At 41.2% G+C, this 19,993-nt stretch overlaps 1 protein-coding gene across 1 annotated transcript in view; it reads right to left on the bottom strand.

The window, feature by feature from the left end:
• The window catches only part of fgf11b (fibroblast growth factor 11b), a 36,008-nt gene extending 23,077 nt beyond the window's left edge, over positions 1–12,931 (bottom strand). The window contains exon 1 of the mRNA XM_030746113.1: positions 12,702–12,931. Coding sequence (XP_030601973.1) covers positions 12,702–12,894 — 193 coding nt within the window. The 5' untranslated portion in view covers positions 12,895–12,931. The remainder of the gene's footprint in view (positions 1–12,701) is intronic.
• Between the last annotated feature and the right edge of the window lie 7,062 nt (positions 12,932–19,993).

The raw sequence follows: 19,993 nt of genomic DNA on the forward strand, positions 1-19,993 counted from the left end.
TGGATAACACAAGCTTTCTGTAATCAGTTTTTCTGTAATCAAACATGATCACTTACTTAAAAAAAAACAACAAAAAAAAACACTTCTCTCCTGAGCTCATAATCATCGCTAATCCGAACATGTTTATCCTATCTGCTGTGATTCATCCAGAGTGAGCTGCAGCCCTGTTCTGTAGTTACACGAGCAGCGGGCAGCGCACACATTCTTTCAGGGTGAACACACCTACATCTGCGTTGCAGAATATTCACTAAATATGCCAGCAGCACAACATGCAGCTTCTACTGTCCAGGGTATTTCCCGTGGAGAGGAGGTGTGTGTGTGTGTGTGTGTGTGTGTGTGTGTGTGTGTGTGTGTGTGTGTGTGTGTGTAAGACTACATTCATCACTCCTGGGACATGTGTGGGTTTGAGTGACAGGAAACATTCGCTGATCCAGGTCAGTGGAGTGTGGGTCAAAGAGAGCTCCCTGTCTGTTTATGTACATCAACACAGGTGTTGTCAGCTCACCCGACAGCATGTTGACTCATCAGCAGGCCCATTTTCAAGTGGCCTCTCCACACATGAAAGGAAATATGACAAGCAGAAAGGAAAGTGTGTAAGATACAGCATATGCACCATACTGTAAGTCGAGTGAAATGCAACGTAAGTTCCACATTCGCTGCACAAATATAATGCAGTCTTCACACAGAGAGGCAAAGTGATTATCAAGTTATGTAAGTTGTGTAAAAATATGAGATTAACTAGCCACGAGAGCAATTTGTTTATTAAACCGACTTTTCCTCTAATCCCAGCAGAAGCTGCTGCTAGGTTTACAGGGACGCCCCTCATCAATTTACATTCCGCATCGATAATCATTTAGAAAATCGCACGGGGGAGAATGGAGCCTAGCCCTCCAGTTCAACCATTCACACAGCAATTATGTACGTCTCTGCATAAATGAGGTCAGTGCACATAAGAACCCAAGGTAATCACTTCATACATCCCAGCTGCCATCAAGGACACTTAAACCCTTTGCTGCTATGTAATTGCTCTGAAAAATAAGCACTAGTTGAGAATTATCTCTAATCAGCATAGTGTATGGCTCAGTGTTGGTTATCATTACACTAATGTATTTATCTGGCTTAATTTGAGCTCCGTATGTTGCTGGCTGATCTCCCCAAAGGCGAGCTCCTCTCGATAAGGTTGGAGGTAATTACTGGGGGCCTGCATGACTGAGCAGCCAAGGGCATTTCTTCTGCTTTGACCCAATCGAACAACAGGGGTTTTCCTTGGCTTATATTTTCAGGAGTCCCCGACTCACTCTGTCCCTTTTGCATGAACGTACTCTAGTTTGTGTTTTTGCATGCATGTACTATACTATATTTTAGCAAAAAAAAAGGAGTCTGCCTCCTGCACGTGTTTGATTCTGCATGTAATAAAAAGAGAATGCAGTTTCTCCCTTTTTTTTTTTCTTCATTTCTAAACTGGGCCAGGTCTACAGTAGAGTGCTGCTAGTAATTATCAACCTTGTGGGAAGAGAGGAGGGAGAGGGAAGGAGAGGAGAGGAGCACGGGAGGAATGAAGTCATGACAGCTAGCTAACAACTTTGAAGCAAGAGTGAGAAATGCTCTATGCATGTCCAGAAATAAAAGGACAGAAAGCGCAAGACAAAAGGGCAATGATGGAGCGATAGAACCACACAAAAATGTGGAATGTGACAAGCATAAGAGAGAGGGAGAGGAGGCAGGGAAGGACGTGCCGAAAAGGATGTTGCAGAGGAGGGATAGGAGGACAGGGCGAGGTTAAAGAAAGAATAGGAACGAATGAGCTGCAGCTCATCACCTGCAAGTTCAAGAGTGGCCTCTTAATTTGGATTCAAGGCTTTCATAAATCATTTAATGTGACAATGGCAGCGGTTCACACAAGTGAGGCACAGTTATTCCTTATTATTAATGGCGCTGACAAGAGCATGTCAAACAGGAGCGGGAGCAAATAGGACTCACACTGCTTCCCTGACACACATTCAATATTCACATATGTACTTCATTAGCGCTGTGACAGAAACATGTATGTGACAATTAACAACATGTCCAGCTTCCGAGTAATGCGGGGCTGAACCCGAGCTGCGTGCTTCTTCAGGTTGAAATGTAGTAGAAAAACACACAAGCACAGGAGTAGGACTACTGAAGCTCACATCTCACCTATCCTTTTCTCCCATGCACCCTCCAAGCAAGGACTCAAATAGGCACTTTGATATATGCAGAACAAACATCCTCTGAACCCCCACAGGGGTCTAGACCTCTGTCAGAATGTGTCATGATCACACCAGCAGACATGCAATTACGTTAAACAGAACGATTAGGGCCAAGAAAGGATTTACACTTTAAATTTGTGATTTGCAGTGTTTTTCTTCGCTGAAGCACTTATATGATATGGTCCCCATACAGAAGAGGGAAAGCATGCATAGAGATGCTTAAAGGCAGCTTCGCATCCATTGTAGATATTCTGCCAAGCTTCGGCTGAGATGAACTTTAGCTGACGCTGGCACACAGATAGCATTTAAATAGAAATGTAAAGACCCAGACAGGCTATACAAACAAAGAAATAAACACACAAATATGTTCAACAGATGATTGTACAGTAGTACACATATTCAAAATTTTAGTGGAGAATATCAACCAAAGATCCAAACAAAAATTATAAATTGATTTCTCTGGAGCTTGAAAAAGGCGACTGGACTTCTTTTTGTTTCTTGAAGACGTTTCACCTCATCCGAAAGGCTTCTTCAGTTCTCAACCAAATGGTGGAGAGACCCAGGTATTTAAACCCCTGTGGGCGTAGTCCCCTGGAGGTGGTTATGACCCTCTATTGATCATGTGCGTGAACACATGTGCCCAGGTGTGAAGGGGGCGTGGGTCATATTTAATCAGTGGTTTCAGTTGAAACCAATTTAGGACTCCGCTCCATTGTTTCCTGTGGCCTATTGAGGTCACTGGAACAAAGGTGTGAATGGGGGTTGAGACGTCTGGGAAGGGAGCTCAGGACAGCACTGTAAGCGGGGGAAAGTTGGTGACGTAATCCACCTCCTCTGTTCAATGATGGTTGTTCACAGTGGACATAGATGGCTTCTTTCACTCCTCTTTCAAACCATCTGTTTTCCCTGTCCAAAATGTGAACATTGGCATCCTCAAAAGAGTGCCCTTGTTCCTTCAGATGCAGATGTACTGCTGAATCTTGTCCTGTCGAGGTGGCTCTTCTATGTTGTGCCATTCGTTTGTGAAGAGGCTGTTTGGTTTCACCAATGTAGAGGTCCGAGCACTCTTCACTGCACTGAACAGCATACACTACATCGCTGATCTTGTGTTTGGCGGGTTTGTCCTTGGGATGAACCAGTTTTTGTCTTAGGGTGTGACTTGGTTTGAAGTATACTGAGATGTCATGCTTGGAGAAAATTCTTCTGAGTTTCTCTGACAAGCCTGACACATAAGGGATGACAATGTTTTTCCTCTTGTCCTTCCTATTCTCTGTAGTTTGTGTTTGGCCTTCATTCCTGTGCATCTTAGCTGATTTGATGAAGGCCCAGTTGGGGTAACCACATGTTTTGAGGGCTTTCTCAATGTGTGTGTGTTCCTTATGCTTCCCTTCTGCCTTAGAGGGAACACTTTCCGCACGGTGTTGTAGGGTCCTGATCACCCCAAGTTTGTGTTCCAGAGGGTGGTGGGAGTCAAAGAGGAGATACTGGTCTGTGTGTGTGGGCTTCCGGTAAACTTCAATGTTGAGGCTTCCATCTTCCTCGATAAGCACCGCACAGTCCAGGAATGGTAACTTGTTATCTCTGGTGTCCTCCCTGGTAAAACGTATGTATTTATCCACTGAGTTAATGTGACGAGTGAAGGCTTCTACTTCTTGGGTTTTGATTTTGACCCAGGTGTCATCTACATATCTGTACCAGTGGCTAGGTACCATCCCTTTGAAAGAACCAAGAGCTTTACTTTCCACTTCCTCCATGTAAAGGTTGGCTACAATGGGAGACACTGGGGAGCCCATGGCACATCCATGCTTCTGTCTGTAGAATCCATCATTGTATTTAAAATATGTTGTGGTAAGGCAGAGATCTAAAAGTGCACAAATCTGATCTGGGGTGAAGCTGGTTCTGTTCAGTAAGGAATCGTCTTCCTGTAGTCGTCTTCTGACGGTCTCCACTGCCTCAGTTGTGGGTATGCAAGTGAAAAGTGAAACCACATCAAAGGACACCATGGTTTCATCTGGATCCAGTACAAGATTCTGGACCTTGTTAGTAAAATCTGTAGAGTTTTCAATGTGGTGGGGTGTGATGCCAACAAGCGGTGATAAGATAAATATGATCATCTTATAAATATGATTAAATATGACCCACGCCCCCTTCACACCTGGGCACATGTGTTCACGCACATGATCAATAGAGGGTCATAACCACCTCCAGGGGACTACGCCCACAGGGGTTTAAATACCTGGGTCTCTCCACCATTTGGTTGAGAACTGAAGAAGCCTTTCGGATGAGAGGTGAAACGTCTTCAAGAAACAAAAAGAAGTCCAGTCGCCTTTTTCAAGCTCCAGAGAGTACTATGACCTGGATGACTGAGAATCTACACAGACATATAAATTGATTTGCATATCATTGAGTGGCATTAATGTTTGATCCTTTACAATCCAGCCAGAATTCTGGCTCCCACAGACTTTGTGCCCATGTGGTACACAGATTACAATCAATTAATCAATCAATTATAGATACTCCTGATCCCAACTCGTTATGTGTATAAAGCACACCTGTCCATGATTCAATTTCTTCCATTCCAACCTCTCCACTGCCACACGTAAGACCAAAGAACCGCCAAAGGACGTCAAAGACGAGACTGCAGATCTGCAGGAGGCTGGAATGAGCTACAAGACCATCAGCAAGAAGTTTGGCGAGAAGGTGACAACTGCTGGTGCAATTATTCAGAAATGGAATATAAAATGACCATCAAACGCCCTCAGTCTGGAGCTCCATGCAAGATCTTGCTTCACGGGGTGAAGCTGATCACGAGAAAGGTGGTGGGTCAGCCCAAAACTACACAGGAGGAGCTTGTTAATGATCTGAAGGCAGTTGGGACCACATCACCAAGAACATCACTGGTAACACAGTGGGGTTTCTTTACTCACAGCCCATGCTGTGTACCTGAGATCACCATTTTAGGGGTATCTGCTCTCAGAGACATCATGGAGAGCCACAAATAGAAAAAAAATGCCTGAAACAGAGCAGTCTGAAGCCTGAGCTGTTTGGATATAATAGTGTAACAATATATATGGCATAAATATATAAATGCATAATAGGTCCCTTTTTATGTGCCTAAAATATATCTTTTTTGGTTTCTCATCAGAGTATCCCATGGTTGTCTTCCATTTATGATCTGCTTCCTCTCACACACTCTAAATTTCCCTCCACTTGTCTTCTCATCATTACCTCTATACAGTAGGTGTCCTCTATTCTCAGTTTTTCTCTTGTTAGAGGTAAATTCAATATACCCTTGTCAGCTTTAATCAAAACACCCACAGATTCAATTTAGCAGGCATGTGTGGGAGGTTAAGGTGTTATCTTCAGTAGGACAGGAAGAAAAGGAGGTCTCTTTTGTACACACATCTCTCCTCCTGCCTCACTTTGAATAAGATTTAAAGCCACTGTCAACAAGCTCTCTGAGGCGGCATCTTTTTCCACCAGCCAACTCCTAAACTTGTAGGACTGTAGTCATACTTTAAAGGAAAAGACGTCAGTCCATTTGTTTTATTTGTTAAGGGTATTCAACTTAAAAAAAATAAAGTTAGGTAAATCATCAAATTAAAAATAGATAAATCTCTTAATCTCCGGTGGGTTTTACTTAATATAAGAAACTGCAAAAGATTAAAACTTAAAACTTTTTCTTTCAAGAGATATACTATTTGGTACCAGATATTTGAGCTGCCTGTGGAATACCAAGGGTTCTTTAGCATTCTAAATCTCCTGACGTTGTTGGGATGACCTCATCAGCAATCAGCCACTAATCTTTTGTTTGTCTCATCTAGATGTTTTTCTAAAATATGCCAAATTGTGATGAATGCTAATCCTATTACAACTTTTCTGCAATGATACCAGAAAAACAATCTTCTACAGCAAATTTTTAATTTAGACATAAAAATTTAAATCAAGAGCTATCTAATAAAAGTAAATAGGATTAGAAGTCTGAACAGGCATTTGATGTCACTGTTTTGTCTGAGAAAAACACACAGTGAAAAACACACAGTGGCCACCAATTAGTGGCAGTGGCGCAGTGGGTAGGGGCTCGCCTTGCAGCTGGAGGGTTGCCGGTTTGAGCCCCTGTCCCTGCGCTGCGTTGTGTCCTTGGGCGAGACACTTAAACCACATTGCCTAACGGTAGCACCGGTCACTGGCTGCATGACCGCAGATGCTCGTCTCTGGATGAGTGATCTGGAACGATCATTTCGTTGTGTGCACAATGAGTTGAATCTAACATCTAAAATAACCTGAAACTGACAAAAATAAGAACAAATAAAAACTTACAGAAAATTCACTCATGAAAATCAGAAAACACCTGTCGACAGGTTTTTCTTTCTTTAACAGAACAGCACCAACAGTTTTGTCCACGTCTGTATTTTGTATCTGGCACAACACTTAGGAATGAATACTGTGAAGATATTTTTGATACTGATACTGCTTGTCAATGCTTATTCTTACTGAAACGCTTTATTAATTTTGTGCTAAATAAGCTATAACCTAGCTAAATTATGACACTCACCAATAATGTTTTCACCTTAACTTCATAATGAGTAAAAAATACTACTCAGTGGTAATTATTTGGCTCTGGGTTCAAGGGCTGCAGTAATCTCCCTACCAGAAAGAATTGTAATAACTATGAACAATTAAGTATTAGTTATGTCATGATGTCAGGACAGCTCCCAGTAAATTCTAGTTTAAACTTATTTTGAGTGTTTTAAACTGACTTTTATTAATACACAACTTGCCAGCGTGTCCTGTTTTCAATAACTAGCAATTAAGAAGGGATTTGATATGAGTGTCTGACTGCTATCCACTGATGAGGCTGTCGCTGCTGCTTGTCCAAAAACTAATTAGGAACATTTAAAGAAGCGCTAAAGCTCCACTCTAACAGTGCCCAGAGTTAATAACTGCAGGTTTAATTTGATGACGACTGCTAGAGTTTCCCTGACTTGAGGTTGGGACAATTGCATTTTTTTTTCCTTTGGCAAATCCCATCTATATTGAAGCTGGAAGCCTGCACTGAAGGAGCGGGTACAGCAGCTGCTCTGCTAAAGCAGTCAATCCTGCTGCACAGATTCAGATAAAAATGCTGGTTTTCCTGAGGTTGCTGTTTTTACTCTCTTTCCTTTGGCTGCATTTTCAACGCATGTAGTAAAGTGAGCCTACTGCAAATCACAGAACGGGAACACACAGAAATGCCAGACATGATTGCTTCACTGTGAGGATGCAGTGTAAGTACTGTATGTTAGAATGAATCAGTGCTGCATGAATATCTATAGCAACACCATTTGTCTTAGCACTTATTAATACTTTGAACTGACCAGTCTGACACCAGACCAGTTTAGTACCAGTCCTTGTTGCCCATCCCTGGCAGCAATAGACATTATTTCCAGGTGACAGGACTCTTATTCAACAGCAGCAGGAGCTCAGCTGGTGGAACAGGTTGTCCACTAATTGCAGGCTTGACGGTTTGCTTGCCAGCCCAAAGTATGCCAAAGTATCCCTGGGCATGTTACTAAACTCAAAGTTGCTCTCAGTGGCAAGTGAGCACCTGTCATGGATGCTCTGACACCATTAGTGTGTGTGTGTGTGTGTGTGTGTGTGTGTGTGTGTGTGTGTGTGTGTGTGTGTGTGTGTGTGTGTGTGTGTGTGTGTGTGAGAGAGAGAGAGAGAGAGAGAATAATGAATAAAATAAAGTGTTGTGAGCTCCACTAAGGTCAAAAAGCACAGCAAACATCTGGACCATTTACCACACTCACCACTGACCTCACCCACCCAACTTCAACCAATTACAATGTCCGCAGCCTTCATTCAAATGCAGGAAAACTGCTCAACTTTCAAATCATGCCTGCCTGCTCTCTAAACAGATTAAGAGGATAGCTGAAGAAGTGTTTTGCAGTGGCACTTAATATCCAACCCCATGGTTTCCCATCTCATCTTCTTCTCCACATGCTGCCTCTATGACAGCCTGATTCACAGCCCTCTGCGGTCCCACCTGCTTTTCCTTTAATCTCTCTACTGATATCGCTCTCCTTACTTTTCTTCTGTAATATGATCTTTTGATCCGAGTCCACCCCCATCGTTGCCATCCACCTCCACCTTTTAAAACTATTTTCTGTGACATTAGTAATGTCTTCACTCTTTTCTTGTGTTTACTTTTGCAGACTTGTCCTGCCTCTCTGTCTCTTTCTCTCTCTCTCTCTCTCTCTCTGACCCCTGTCACAGTCAGTAAAGTTCTGATGAGAAGCTACCTAACACTGCATTGTCTGATCAGGTGTTGTTGAGTAAGCGAGTTTGCAGCCTCGATCTCTTGGGGTCAGCTTAATGCTATCCTCTGCTGGATCTCTCCTTGTAACCCAGTCTGCTGCCCGCCAGCCGGGCCCTACATTTATGCTCCAACTGTTGACTGGCCTCTCCTGTGCTTACGCCTACAACATACTACTGCACCTCCATGCCAAACAGCACACTCAATGCTACAAGATGTCTAGGTCTGCACTATATTTGCATGCATTACTGTCTAATGACTCAGCTAATAGTGCTGCTATTTTTAATGCATATTAATATGTTTATGCTAAAACTTTCCTGAAGCTTAGTAACATTTTTCTTCCACCAAAATCAAGATGTGTGGTTTAAATGACTTTTTCCCTTGTATCTAATTTTATACCGACCTGCTACTGCTTGTTTTCTGGATCAGTTTTAGATCCACTGTCTGTGTGCTTATTTGATGTAACTTAGAGAAAGGTACCAAAGGTGATCCACAGGGGCAAGGAGCTCGATATCCCTTCACTTTTCAAGTCAGATTCCACCTTGAACAAACTAATAGAGAGATTATTGATTAATCGCTATACATTAATGAGCCGAATTGATCTGAAAAGAGAGCGTCAGTGCAGATCACTGACAGGGCCACCACTTGAAAGGGTCTTCTGTACAGTAGGGGACTGTGCAGGACACCTATAGGAAGGTGATGACAAGGATAGAGCCAGGTAAAATCAGGTACAAGTAGATGATCATCCTTTCTGAGATTTGTGCCAGCCGCATGTACAAGCAGCGGGCAGTAGCAGCAATAAATTTAGCTTATGTGTGCCGGTGTGATGCTAATATGACAGCTGAAACTCTCCTCCTCTCAAAAAAAAAAGCTGAGAAAAGCACAGCTGGAAGAGAATTTACACAGTCATGTGATGGCTTGTAGACAGAGAAAATGTATAAATATATTTCCTGGCATCACAGTATTAACTTGTGCAAATTCCTTTTGTGTACATGTTTTAAAATATGTGCACTTGTGTTATATAACATGGAAGTTTAATCTCTAATCTCTAAGCCTTTTTTTTAAAACCCACAGAATTTATATAAGATATATACATTAAGTATCCTCCTAATGTCCCAACATTCCACTTGCTACAATTGCTACATTACACAATGCTGCATTAAGGTCTTAGATACTTAAGAATATAAACAACAACAAGAAATTTCATTTTCTATGCCAGAAAAACCCTCACAGCGCAAAAGTCAGCCGTGCTGGGATTTAACGCTATCAATCATATATTTTTCTTTAACATATTTACTATAACTCCATTACAGCAGTAACTGTAATAACATTGCAGCTGCTGTTCAAACAACCATTATTACTTGTGTTATAAAAGTTCCTCAATTATCTGAATGATGAATGGACAGAAGAAAGAATCACCAAAGGGGCCTTTTCTTGTGCCCTTGTGCTACAGTCAGCAGACTACAGTTCTGTGGAGGGAGAAGAAAAAATAGCATAGCAGTCTGAAACTTTTGAGGAGTGAAGATTTTAATTACTTCAATTTTTATTGCACGAAACTGCCAGAACGTGATGGGAAAGTGCAAACTGCACCCAGGCCAGAAACAGCTGCCTACTGCTGCTTATACACACCACCTACAAAGACAACATGCTAACACAAAGCTAGCAGCAAAGAATCCCAAACCCAAAGCGATGTTAAAGGTGATGCCAACCTGGGCCAATCAACCAACACTTGAGTGCCAACAGGTGAAAAAAAAAAAGCAGTGATGAACACTGCAGCATTGTGGTTTCCTTTTCTACCTGTACCTGTTACTGTAGAAGTTTTCTTTGGGTTGTTTTATTTTATTTTATTTTTTACGAACTTTGCTGCTGGTTCTGTATTTATCCTTAAACACTAAAAGAAAGTGTGTGTCTTCACTAGCATAGGGATGTGTGGCACTGTAGCCTCAGGTTTATATCACTAACTGGTAATTATATGACAATGCGTCTCAGGCATTATTTTTAAGTAATGGAAGAGTAATGTAAATAAGTCACATAATGCAATACTTTTTTTCAAAAGTAAAACTATGAAACGCATTGCACCACATTGCACCCCCAGCACTGGATGTCACACAGACCACAAAGCTCAAAAGAAGCAGATGTGATATCCGAGGACAAGCCGAGACATTTTCATAAGAACATGATTAACTGTACTGTATGTGACCAAAGAGTCTTTTCATTCCTGTCCACATCAGATCACATGCTGCTACAACTCCAACCAAACATCTGGCGTCATTATGTAAACAATTCACAACCCATTTCATAGGAAACAGGGACTGTGTAGGTTATACTGCACAGATGCAAAATACAGGGAATTTAGGGATGCAAGGACACAGCTGCAGTACTACAGATTTCTTTTTTATTGATATGTCACATTTGTTAAGTCTGAATTTTTTAGCATTGTCTTATCAATACAGACATGGTGGTTTTTCTGTACTAATGAAATGGGTGTGACTGTCAGGAAAGTGTTCCCCTTTTAATGATATGGAGGCTTAAATGTATTGAGCCAGCACAATTAATTCTTATCATCAAACAATACCACCAACACAATTAAAGAAGCTGCAAGACTTAAAACACTCAGATGCTCAGGCCAAATTTGCTAAATAGTGTACATTATCATAAAGACTGTAATTCAATCTTTTGGCAGTGAGAATCACTTTGGAGAAGAGTGAATTCTGTGAATTCAAACACCCCACACACACACACACACACCCACACACACACACACACACACACACGCGCACACGCACACACACACGGGAAGAGAAAGTGACTTTTATTTCATTCTGCACCGCTCTGTTCACACATGTCTACATTGCTTCAATCAGCCATGAAGGTATGAGGCCTCTTTATGAATGATGTTTGCTCAGCAACATTTCCTTTATCACACTACTCTCTCTAATTGTGCACAGGTAAGGCAAAACATTTCTAAGTCATCAGTTTATTAATCCAGCAGTCTACCAGTCACACCAAAGGAGAAAAGAGTACTTTGAAAATAGATGAAAAAGAAAACAAAACATAATTTTCTCCTGAATTAATGCAACAATAAATAGGAAAACATGCATTCATTTTTTTCCATTCATCCATTGGAGCCTATCCCAGTTGTCATAGGGCGGGAGGCGGGGTACACCCTGGACAGGTCACCAGTCTGTCGCAGGGAGACGGAGAGGCAACTATTCACGTTCACATTCACACCTATGGGCAATTTAGAATAACCAGTTAACCTAACCCCACTAACTGCACGTCTCTGTACTGGATGGGTGGAAAAAAATGCAAATATGTCAAAATACACAAGGGTATACATATAGATAAAATTAACATAGCATAAAATTCTAAAGAATTCAGAAGCTTACTTTGTATGAAATGTTAAAAAAAAAATAAGACATCAGATAATTTGAGTACTAATACTAAAAAGCTTTTCTTTTGCATCCTGAGGTTGGGAAGAGAGAAAGAGATCTTAGCACCACATCACATAAAATCTCTGTTCAGAGACTCAGAGCTGAAGTTCTGCTTTCAAAGATCAAGCATATCAGACAACCTGACAGAATTAAGCCCGTACTGGGAACTGCAATGGTTTTTAGCTAGTTTCACGAATGATTGTTTGTGCGGGTCTGCGTAATTATGTCTGGAAATGGAAAAGCTCTGTTATGTGCATGAAAAAAAAAAAAAAACGTGTCAGAGTTTTGGTCTGACTCAGAAACTTGTTTTAGTTTTACTATGCAGAGTTGAGAGCAGTGGTTACCATTGGGAGAGGCGAGGATGCAGGAGGTGGCTGCGCTGAGAATAACAGCTAATGTGAAACTCAAATATTACAATGACAAGTGTGAATGGAGCTACAAGTGTTGAGCATCACTGTTTGCACAGGAAATAAAACAGGACCAAATGATGCCATCAAGGACTCTTGAACTACTAAATAAACCCGTCGGTCTGAGAAACTGAAATGCATTCAATTTGAAAACTTTGCATTATAACAACAAAGTGACTTACATAACTTTATTTTACAGCTTAATTTAGCATTTTAAGTAAATGTAAAAATAAATTTAGTCCAGTTTTAATATTTGGGATAGTCTGGCATAATATCCCAAAATATGAGTAAAAACGGTAAGAAAATGAAAATGATAGTCGTGACTCACCTGGTCTTTTGTCATTTCGACCTTTTCGACCTCCGCATAGTCGTACTTTGGAGATCAGGACAAGGATCTGTTTCTGGCACAGGGACTTGTTGCTCTTAGGACAGGGCTTGCGCTTGCTGGCTACCGGTCGGTTGGCTTGGTCGTCCTTGACCGCCCGTTTCTGTCTAATGAGAGAGCTGGCGAGAGCTGCCATCTTCCCCCCCTCTCACCTTTGGGAGGGGGGTGTCTTCTGTCCCACAACCCCTTTGCTGGTTTGGCTTTTGTGTGGTTCTCAATAAACTAGAATAGGATGAGCGTTATAAAGAAAACCCCACAGGGGAGATCGGGAGTCTAAGTGGGTTAACAGGGAAGAGTTTAGTTTGAGGGTTCCCTTGGAGAGGGATGAACTGGATAAGATGCAAGTTTACATGCAGTCCAATGCAATGGACACAAAAAAAAAAAATCACAACCTGACAGTAACAGAGCCCAGGAAAAAAAAGTGATACGGTCACATTTTCAATGCAAAACTCAGACTAGGTTTAAAAGGGCTGACTTTTCAAAAAGGTTCAGATCGAGACATAATTCTATCCCGCTTCCCCACTCATCTTTCACATCAAAATGTGCCCTAATAGCCAAGTACAAAAATGCTATATTGCAAAATAATTAACCTACTTTAAACAGCTGATACTGAAGAGAAGGAGCTCAAATAAATTTACATATAAAAGCACTTCTAATGAAGAAAAGTAAGGTCATTTTGAATGCTAGGAATCTCTTAAAAGCGCAAGAAAAATCAAACTGTTTTTCACCATTTGTGCAGTCCATGGCGGTCCAACTTTGCCTCCCATTTAAATGTGGCAGCGTGGAATAATGAGCTGAGAGTCCAAGCAGTAATCCAGCTGACTTAAATCCAGAGGTAGCACAGCAGGCGGGACATTGACGGTCTTTGTCGGAATGAAGCTGGGAACAGAGCAGAGACATGGACACAGACAGGCAGAGATTCCTCTTCTGCCTCCAATGGCACGCTTCTTTCCCACAGACCTCACTGAAACCCCCCTCCTTCCTCCTCCTCTTCCCCCTCCTCCTCCCATCCAAAGTCAGCGAGTGGTTGTGAGACTATGTGTGTGTGAATTCCAGCAGCCACCATCAGTAGAGGTGACATTCATGACAGAGGGAGAAAGAGAGAGAGAGAAAGGAAGAGGGGGAGAGAGAGAGAGAGAGCAAAAGAGACTGAGGGAGGGGGGGTATAGAGGCTGTGATGTGTGAGAATGAGCTTGGCTGGGAAGAGGAAGGAAAATGTGGGAGAAAGACGTCTTCACAGAGGCTACAATTTTGTTATTTCACAGAAGACATCCCCCTGAAAACAAAGCAGAGCAGGCATGTTGGCTGCCCCACTGAAACAGAGAGACAGCACGGGAGTAGGAGAAGGAGAGGGAGAACGAGAGTGCTGGAGGTGCAGACTCTGACAGTTCTCTGTCTCCTCAAGAGGAGCAGCATCACCACGTGCTACCTTCCTGTCACATGCACCAACTCACACACACAGAGCAAATCAGCATATTTTGTAATGGAGTCTTCCCTGCTGAATAATTGTGTGTCTCTAGTCAGTGTTTTTCTTCATCTCACGCTCTGAAACTCACTTACATGATAGTAATCTCCATAGTCTCTCTGTGATTTGCTTTCTTGAGCTTTACATATAAAATCGAGGGGGGAAAAAATGGCTTTGTACCCTGAAACTGACATTTAGTGTCTGACATAGCTGAATGCTGGCTTACACTAACCCTGACAGAAACATGAGCAAGGACAGATTGAGTTAGACAGCCAGCACTGCCAACACACACACACATACACACATCGCTCATGCTCTTCCTCAGTTGCCCCCAACTGCAAAATCCCCGTACATGTACTGCATGCTTATGGACATGCAGTCACCTCTGTTGTTCTGCTCCCATTCAGATACAAATTGAAGGTATGAAATAAGAGATTTCTCTAATAATCTAGGGTAAAGGATAACTTTCACATGTGAGTATAAAGCACAAATCATGCTGACATACTTTTGCACGAAAAAGCGGGTGCTGGTAAACGACAATGCCCTGGAGTCAAGCGGTTGTCTTTGTGTTGATTTGCAACAGAAACAAGGTTTATGCTTACAGCACTCTGCAAAACAAAGGCAACCTGATTAAAGGCAACTTTATGTTTGAAAGGTTGGAAAATGAAGCAGGTCTATTTAAACTTTTCCATTTATTTCATTAAATGGGATGAAAACAATCCAGAAATTTGGCTGCATGTGAAATGTGTTCATCTTACTTGAAAAAGTACATACAGTACATACATTCCACACGTTATATTTAAAGAGCTGAGCTGTGAAACACTAGGACTCAGACCCAATAAATTAATATATCTGATTGGCAATCAATCCAATTTTATTTGGCATGGCACCTCTTTTACAAGCCAATCTCTGGGGAAACCAGCAGCAGAGGCGACTTGAAAATGCAAGGTCAATTCAGATTGTTTCTAACAATGCCAAGCAAGGTCACCATCTGTCAGGGCTTGATTGACAAGTGACAGCAGATGTTTAGTCTCAATAGAGGGAGGAGGGCATGGCGGGGGCAGAGGAGAGAACCACAGAGGAGATAATGCAGTTTGTATTGATGCAAAAACAGGAAAGATATTTTTTCTAATGATATTCCCCTCCCCTCCTTTGCAAACACCCCCACCGTTTCCAACCATCCTCGGCAGCTCGCTCGTCTTCTTACTCTGGGTTAAGAATCAATCTCCTAATGGACATTGCATTACACCCTTTGCCAAAGGTTGTTCTTCTTTTTGCTTTTCCCCGTCACAAGTACATGCCAAGTTACACCAAAAGAAAGCTAAGTGGGGATTCTTGGGATATTATACAGTCTCAAGGTTAAGAAATGTGTCCAATATTATAATCAAATTTCATGCCAAAAACTTGGAGGTCTCATTAAGACTCCACATATTTTCATTTCTCTGTAAGAGCTATTAACCGCATCAGCACAAACAAAACTAAAAAAACAAACACTCATTATGCCAGGACACTTTAATATACCCCACCGTTATATTCAGTTAATTACCATATCACTTTTGTCTTGCTCAAACACCTAGGTAGGTTCTTATACTCACATGTGCCCATATTGAGGATTCGGTGTGCAGGCTCCGTCAGCCTTGGCATACTTTATTTATTCAGTGAAGAAAGAAAACAGTAAATCTTAATGAAAGTAAGAAAAATAAAAATAGCAAATGAGCCTTCTGACAAATGTACATATATAAATTCTCATCATCTGAATAATACACAAATGGGGATTAAATGATGTCTTGCTAAAAACAATCCATCACACAATCCCTGCATGCATATCAAATTACATGGAAACTGAGGGTATTAACAATATATCCTCTTTTAAAGGGCTTTATACTGAAATGTTTTTCCAAGGATAATGATTCCCAGGTTTTGGTACATTCTATGTTACTTAACAGTCTTTTATAATCTTCACTAGACAAGCCAGATGGATGAAAGATAGATGGGAAGGAGGGATTGTTTATCCATCGTCATGCTGAAAAGTAATTACAGTTATGAAAAAGTACATACAACCCGTGAAAAAAAATCAGGGTTTTTTTTTGGCATATTTTGACAAGGATGAATTTGAGAACAAGTAGAAGCTAATAGTATAAATGATCTGTAAATGTTCTCCAAAGACTCAGCAAGAGCCTGCTCCCAGAGTCAAGGGAATAGCAGCACAAAGACACAGGTGGCACTAAGCAATAGTGCAAGGACAAAAAAAAGAGACATTACACAACGCCAGCGGCTTTGGTGGATGGAACTAAGACACACAGCAGCTACCAAGAATAGGAAGATCACAAAGGCAGACAGTCCCAGGACCAGACATGATCCACTCCTCCTGGCTGAAAAACGTAAAGGATTTCTATGATCACCTGGCAACACAACTGTGTGAGCCGCTAACAACAGGCATTCACCCAGACTTACTATCACAGAGCAGAGCAATACTGATGATTAAGGGTCCACACAAAGGTAGCTTCCAACTACTGGTCAGTAACTTGCCTTTCCATTAGATGGAATCTCCTAAGTTGAGTAGGCACATAAGTCGGCACATGAGCGACGCTCAGAATGGCACTGGAAGGACCAGAGGATCGAAGCACCAGCTGCTAGTTGAGTCAGCCTGAGCACTGCCTTGACTGACTACAAGTAACCCTATCACTGGTGCCCCATACATGGATACTGAAGTTGTTGGCACTATACAAAGCTAATGGTGTGGAAAGTAACACTGAAAGCCAATTTCAAGACCCTGATGCAAGTCACCATAATACATGGCATATTCAGGGGAACCAGAGAACCTGCAAGAAGAAAATATCATATTCTCTCTGGGATGAACTACTATATGACTGCCTCAGGCAATAGTAGTGTTAATGGTAATTGCAAGTTTTGAAAAGCAATTAATTTTTTATTGATGATCAGTTGGTTTTAGAGTTTTTAGACAAAAACAAACAACTGTAAGAGGGTTCTCTTTGGGCTCTGCAAATTTTGACAGGAATTTATTTGCTGATGGAAATACAGGCAGTGTCGTCGGCTGCAAAGTGCCCTTGAGAATGCTGGTTCATTCAGCTGTGATAAAGTGTAGCTACCCTGAACTTTAGACATGTGCCCATGTTTATGTTAACACACAGATACACACGCGTGCACACACACGCACGCACAAAAAGCCAGAAAGAGTTAAGCACATCAAAACAATTGGCCCAGTTCTGTCTCTTTCTCCCTCCTCTTGTCATCACTCTCTCTCCTTCAATCCTCTCTCAGCTCATCATACTGTCCGCAGATGACAGGAGGTATTCTTTGTTAATCCCCCTCCATTATGCGACCATGTGGAATCCGAGGCCTGCTTCTTACATACAGAAATAATATTTCCTTTGTCCATGACCCACGGGTGAGTTGCCCGTTAGCTTTGAGCAGCACATATCGTGGTCAGTTTCTTTTTTTTTTTTGAAACACTTTTCTGTAATTAGGTTTTAATAGTGATTACTGTGTTTGAGACAAGTCTCTCTTTCTCTGTATGCAACACCTCCTGAGTTTGACTCGCTGCGAGGCGTTCATGCTGCAGTGCCTGGCAGATGCTTTGTTTTTGAATAATGTTAGCTATGCCAAATTTTCTTAATAATTCCAGCAATTATGTTATTTATGAAGTTTTTCCATTATATTCCCTGTGTCAAGAAAGTTTATTACCATTAGTACCTTTTTTTTTTCAGTTTTCCTCAAGGACAAAAATCAACATAACAATGTAAGTATGACCACCACAATATTACTATATTTATAATTTATGATTTTTTTTTAAAAATTTATTCAGGATTGTATTGTTCTGATGGTTTGGGGACAGTTTTAGGTACTTCTTGTAGTGTGGCTGTGTTAATAATAATATAAATATGCTTACCTTATGTAGATGATGGAACACGCCTTGGTGCTGATTACATTTAACATTTGATCATTATCATCCCTTCTTAACAGCAATTACAGTTGCTGGAACAGAGATCTTGCTTAGCATTCTTCTGAAACATTCAACTTTTCTAAAGTTTTCTGTGTCAGTAAACCACAAGAATTAACAAAAAGGAAAATAGACCCATCTCCTCCACTTGGTCATCACGTCCATGTACGTCTTTGTACTTGGACGTGATGTTTTCTCATTGTCTTTGTCTACACTGTTGCCTGAGGTGAAGTCTTAGCAGGTAGATCTGTAAGATTAAGCCTGACGTTTTCAGAGTAAGTAAAGATTTCGTGATGAATATAGATTTTTGGAAGGCCTCTGTGTTTAAAGTTTACTCTCTCTCCAGCTGGTTCAACCCTCACCACACTAAATCCCTTCTCTCTGTTCGGTGCGATCCCCTTCAAAACTAAGTCTGATAGACCTGCAAATTAATAAGAATCATAATAATGACTCGCATTTATGTAGCCACTTTTGAGGGACCCTAGACACTTTCCACATCTGGAGAGAAACAAAAGAAATAGCAGTAGCACAAAAAAATGTGTGTGCGTGTGTGTGTGTATGTGTGTGCGTGTACATTTTCTCAATTTTGAGTTGTTTGCTAATACGTTTGGGTCAGTAAGTTGAAATTATGAGACACCTAACTCAAAGTTTTGTGATAATAACCCAAAATTTTGATTTGTGGATGGCAAAAAAAAAAGTTGTTTTTTTTTTCAGTGGAGGAAACAAGCTTCTATACATTAAACAGTGCTATACAAATCAAGTGTACAGAAAAATAGAAAATGTTACACTTTTGATGCAGAGTTCTTGTTAAAGGAAAAACAAGCAAAAGGAGGTCCTCTGTCCCTGATTTTAGTCCTCAGCCCATCTGAATGTCAGGACTGAATGCAGGGAGATGTTGCATACTTAATTCCCCAAAACAAAATTCCTGTCATTGAGCATTATGACCTCCAGGATTCAGTCTATCACTAATGATTGTTAAACCAGTTAACTACAAAGCAGAAATAATGCTTTGATCTCCTGCTGAATTTGTAAGTTTGCTCACTTGCAAAGAAATGAAAAGTCTCTATTTTTTTATGGTCATTTCATTCTAATGGAGAGAGAGAGAATATCAAACAAACATCCAGAAAAAAAAAATCACATAAAAGTTATAAATTGATTTGCATGTCATTGAGTGAAATAACTATTTGTTTACCTAGCAAACGTGACTTAGTCCTTAGTGGAGAAACCCTTGCTCCCTCCACAGATTTTCTACAAGACTGAGGTCTGGAAACTGGCCAGGCCACTCCATGACCTTAATGTGCTTCTTCTTTAGTCACTCCTTTGTTGCCTTGGTGGTATGTTTTGGGTCGCTGTCATACTCATCCATGACCCATCTTCAGTGTTCTGGCTAAGGCTCGATTTTGGTTTCATCTGACCACAGCACTTTCTCCCAAGCCTTCTCCAAATCATTTAGATGTTCACTGGCAAACTTGAAACAGCCTTGTACATGTGCCTTCTTGAGCAGGGGGACCTTACAGGTGCTGCAAGATTTTAGTCCATTACGGGGTAGTGTGTTACCAACGTTGTTCTTTGTGACTGTGGTCTCAACTGCCTTCAGATCATTAACAAGCTCCTCCTGTGTTTGGGCTGATACAAAAGCTTTCTCATGACCACCTTCACTCCATGAAGCAAGATCTTGCATGGAGCTCCAGACTGAGGGTTTTTAATGGTCATTTCATATTTCTTCCATTTCTGAATTATTGCACCAGCAGTTGTCAGTTGCTGATGATCTTGTAGCTCATTCCTGCCTTGTGCAGGTCTACAGTCCCT

The sequence above is a fragment of the Archocentrus centrarchus genome, chromosome 14 (assembly GCF_007364275.1).
Source record: "Archocentrus centrarchus isolate MPI-CPG fArcCen1 chromosome 14, fArcCen1, whole genome shotgun sequence".
Lineage (NCBI taxonomy): Eukaryota > Metazoa > Chordata > Actinopteri > Cichliformes > Cichlidae > Archocentrus > Archocentrus centrarchus.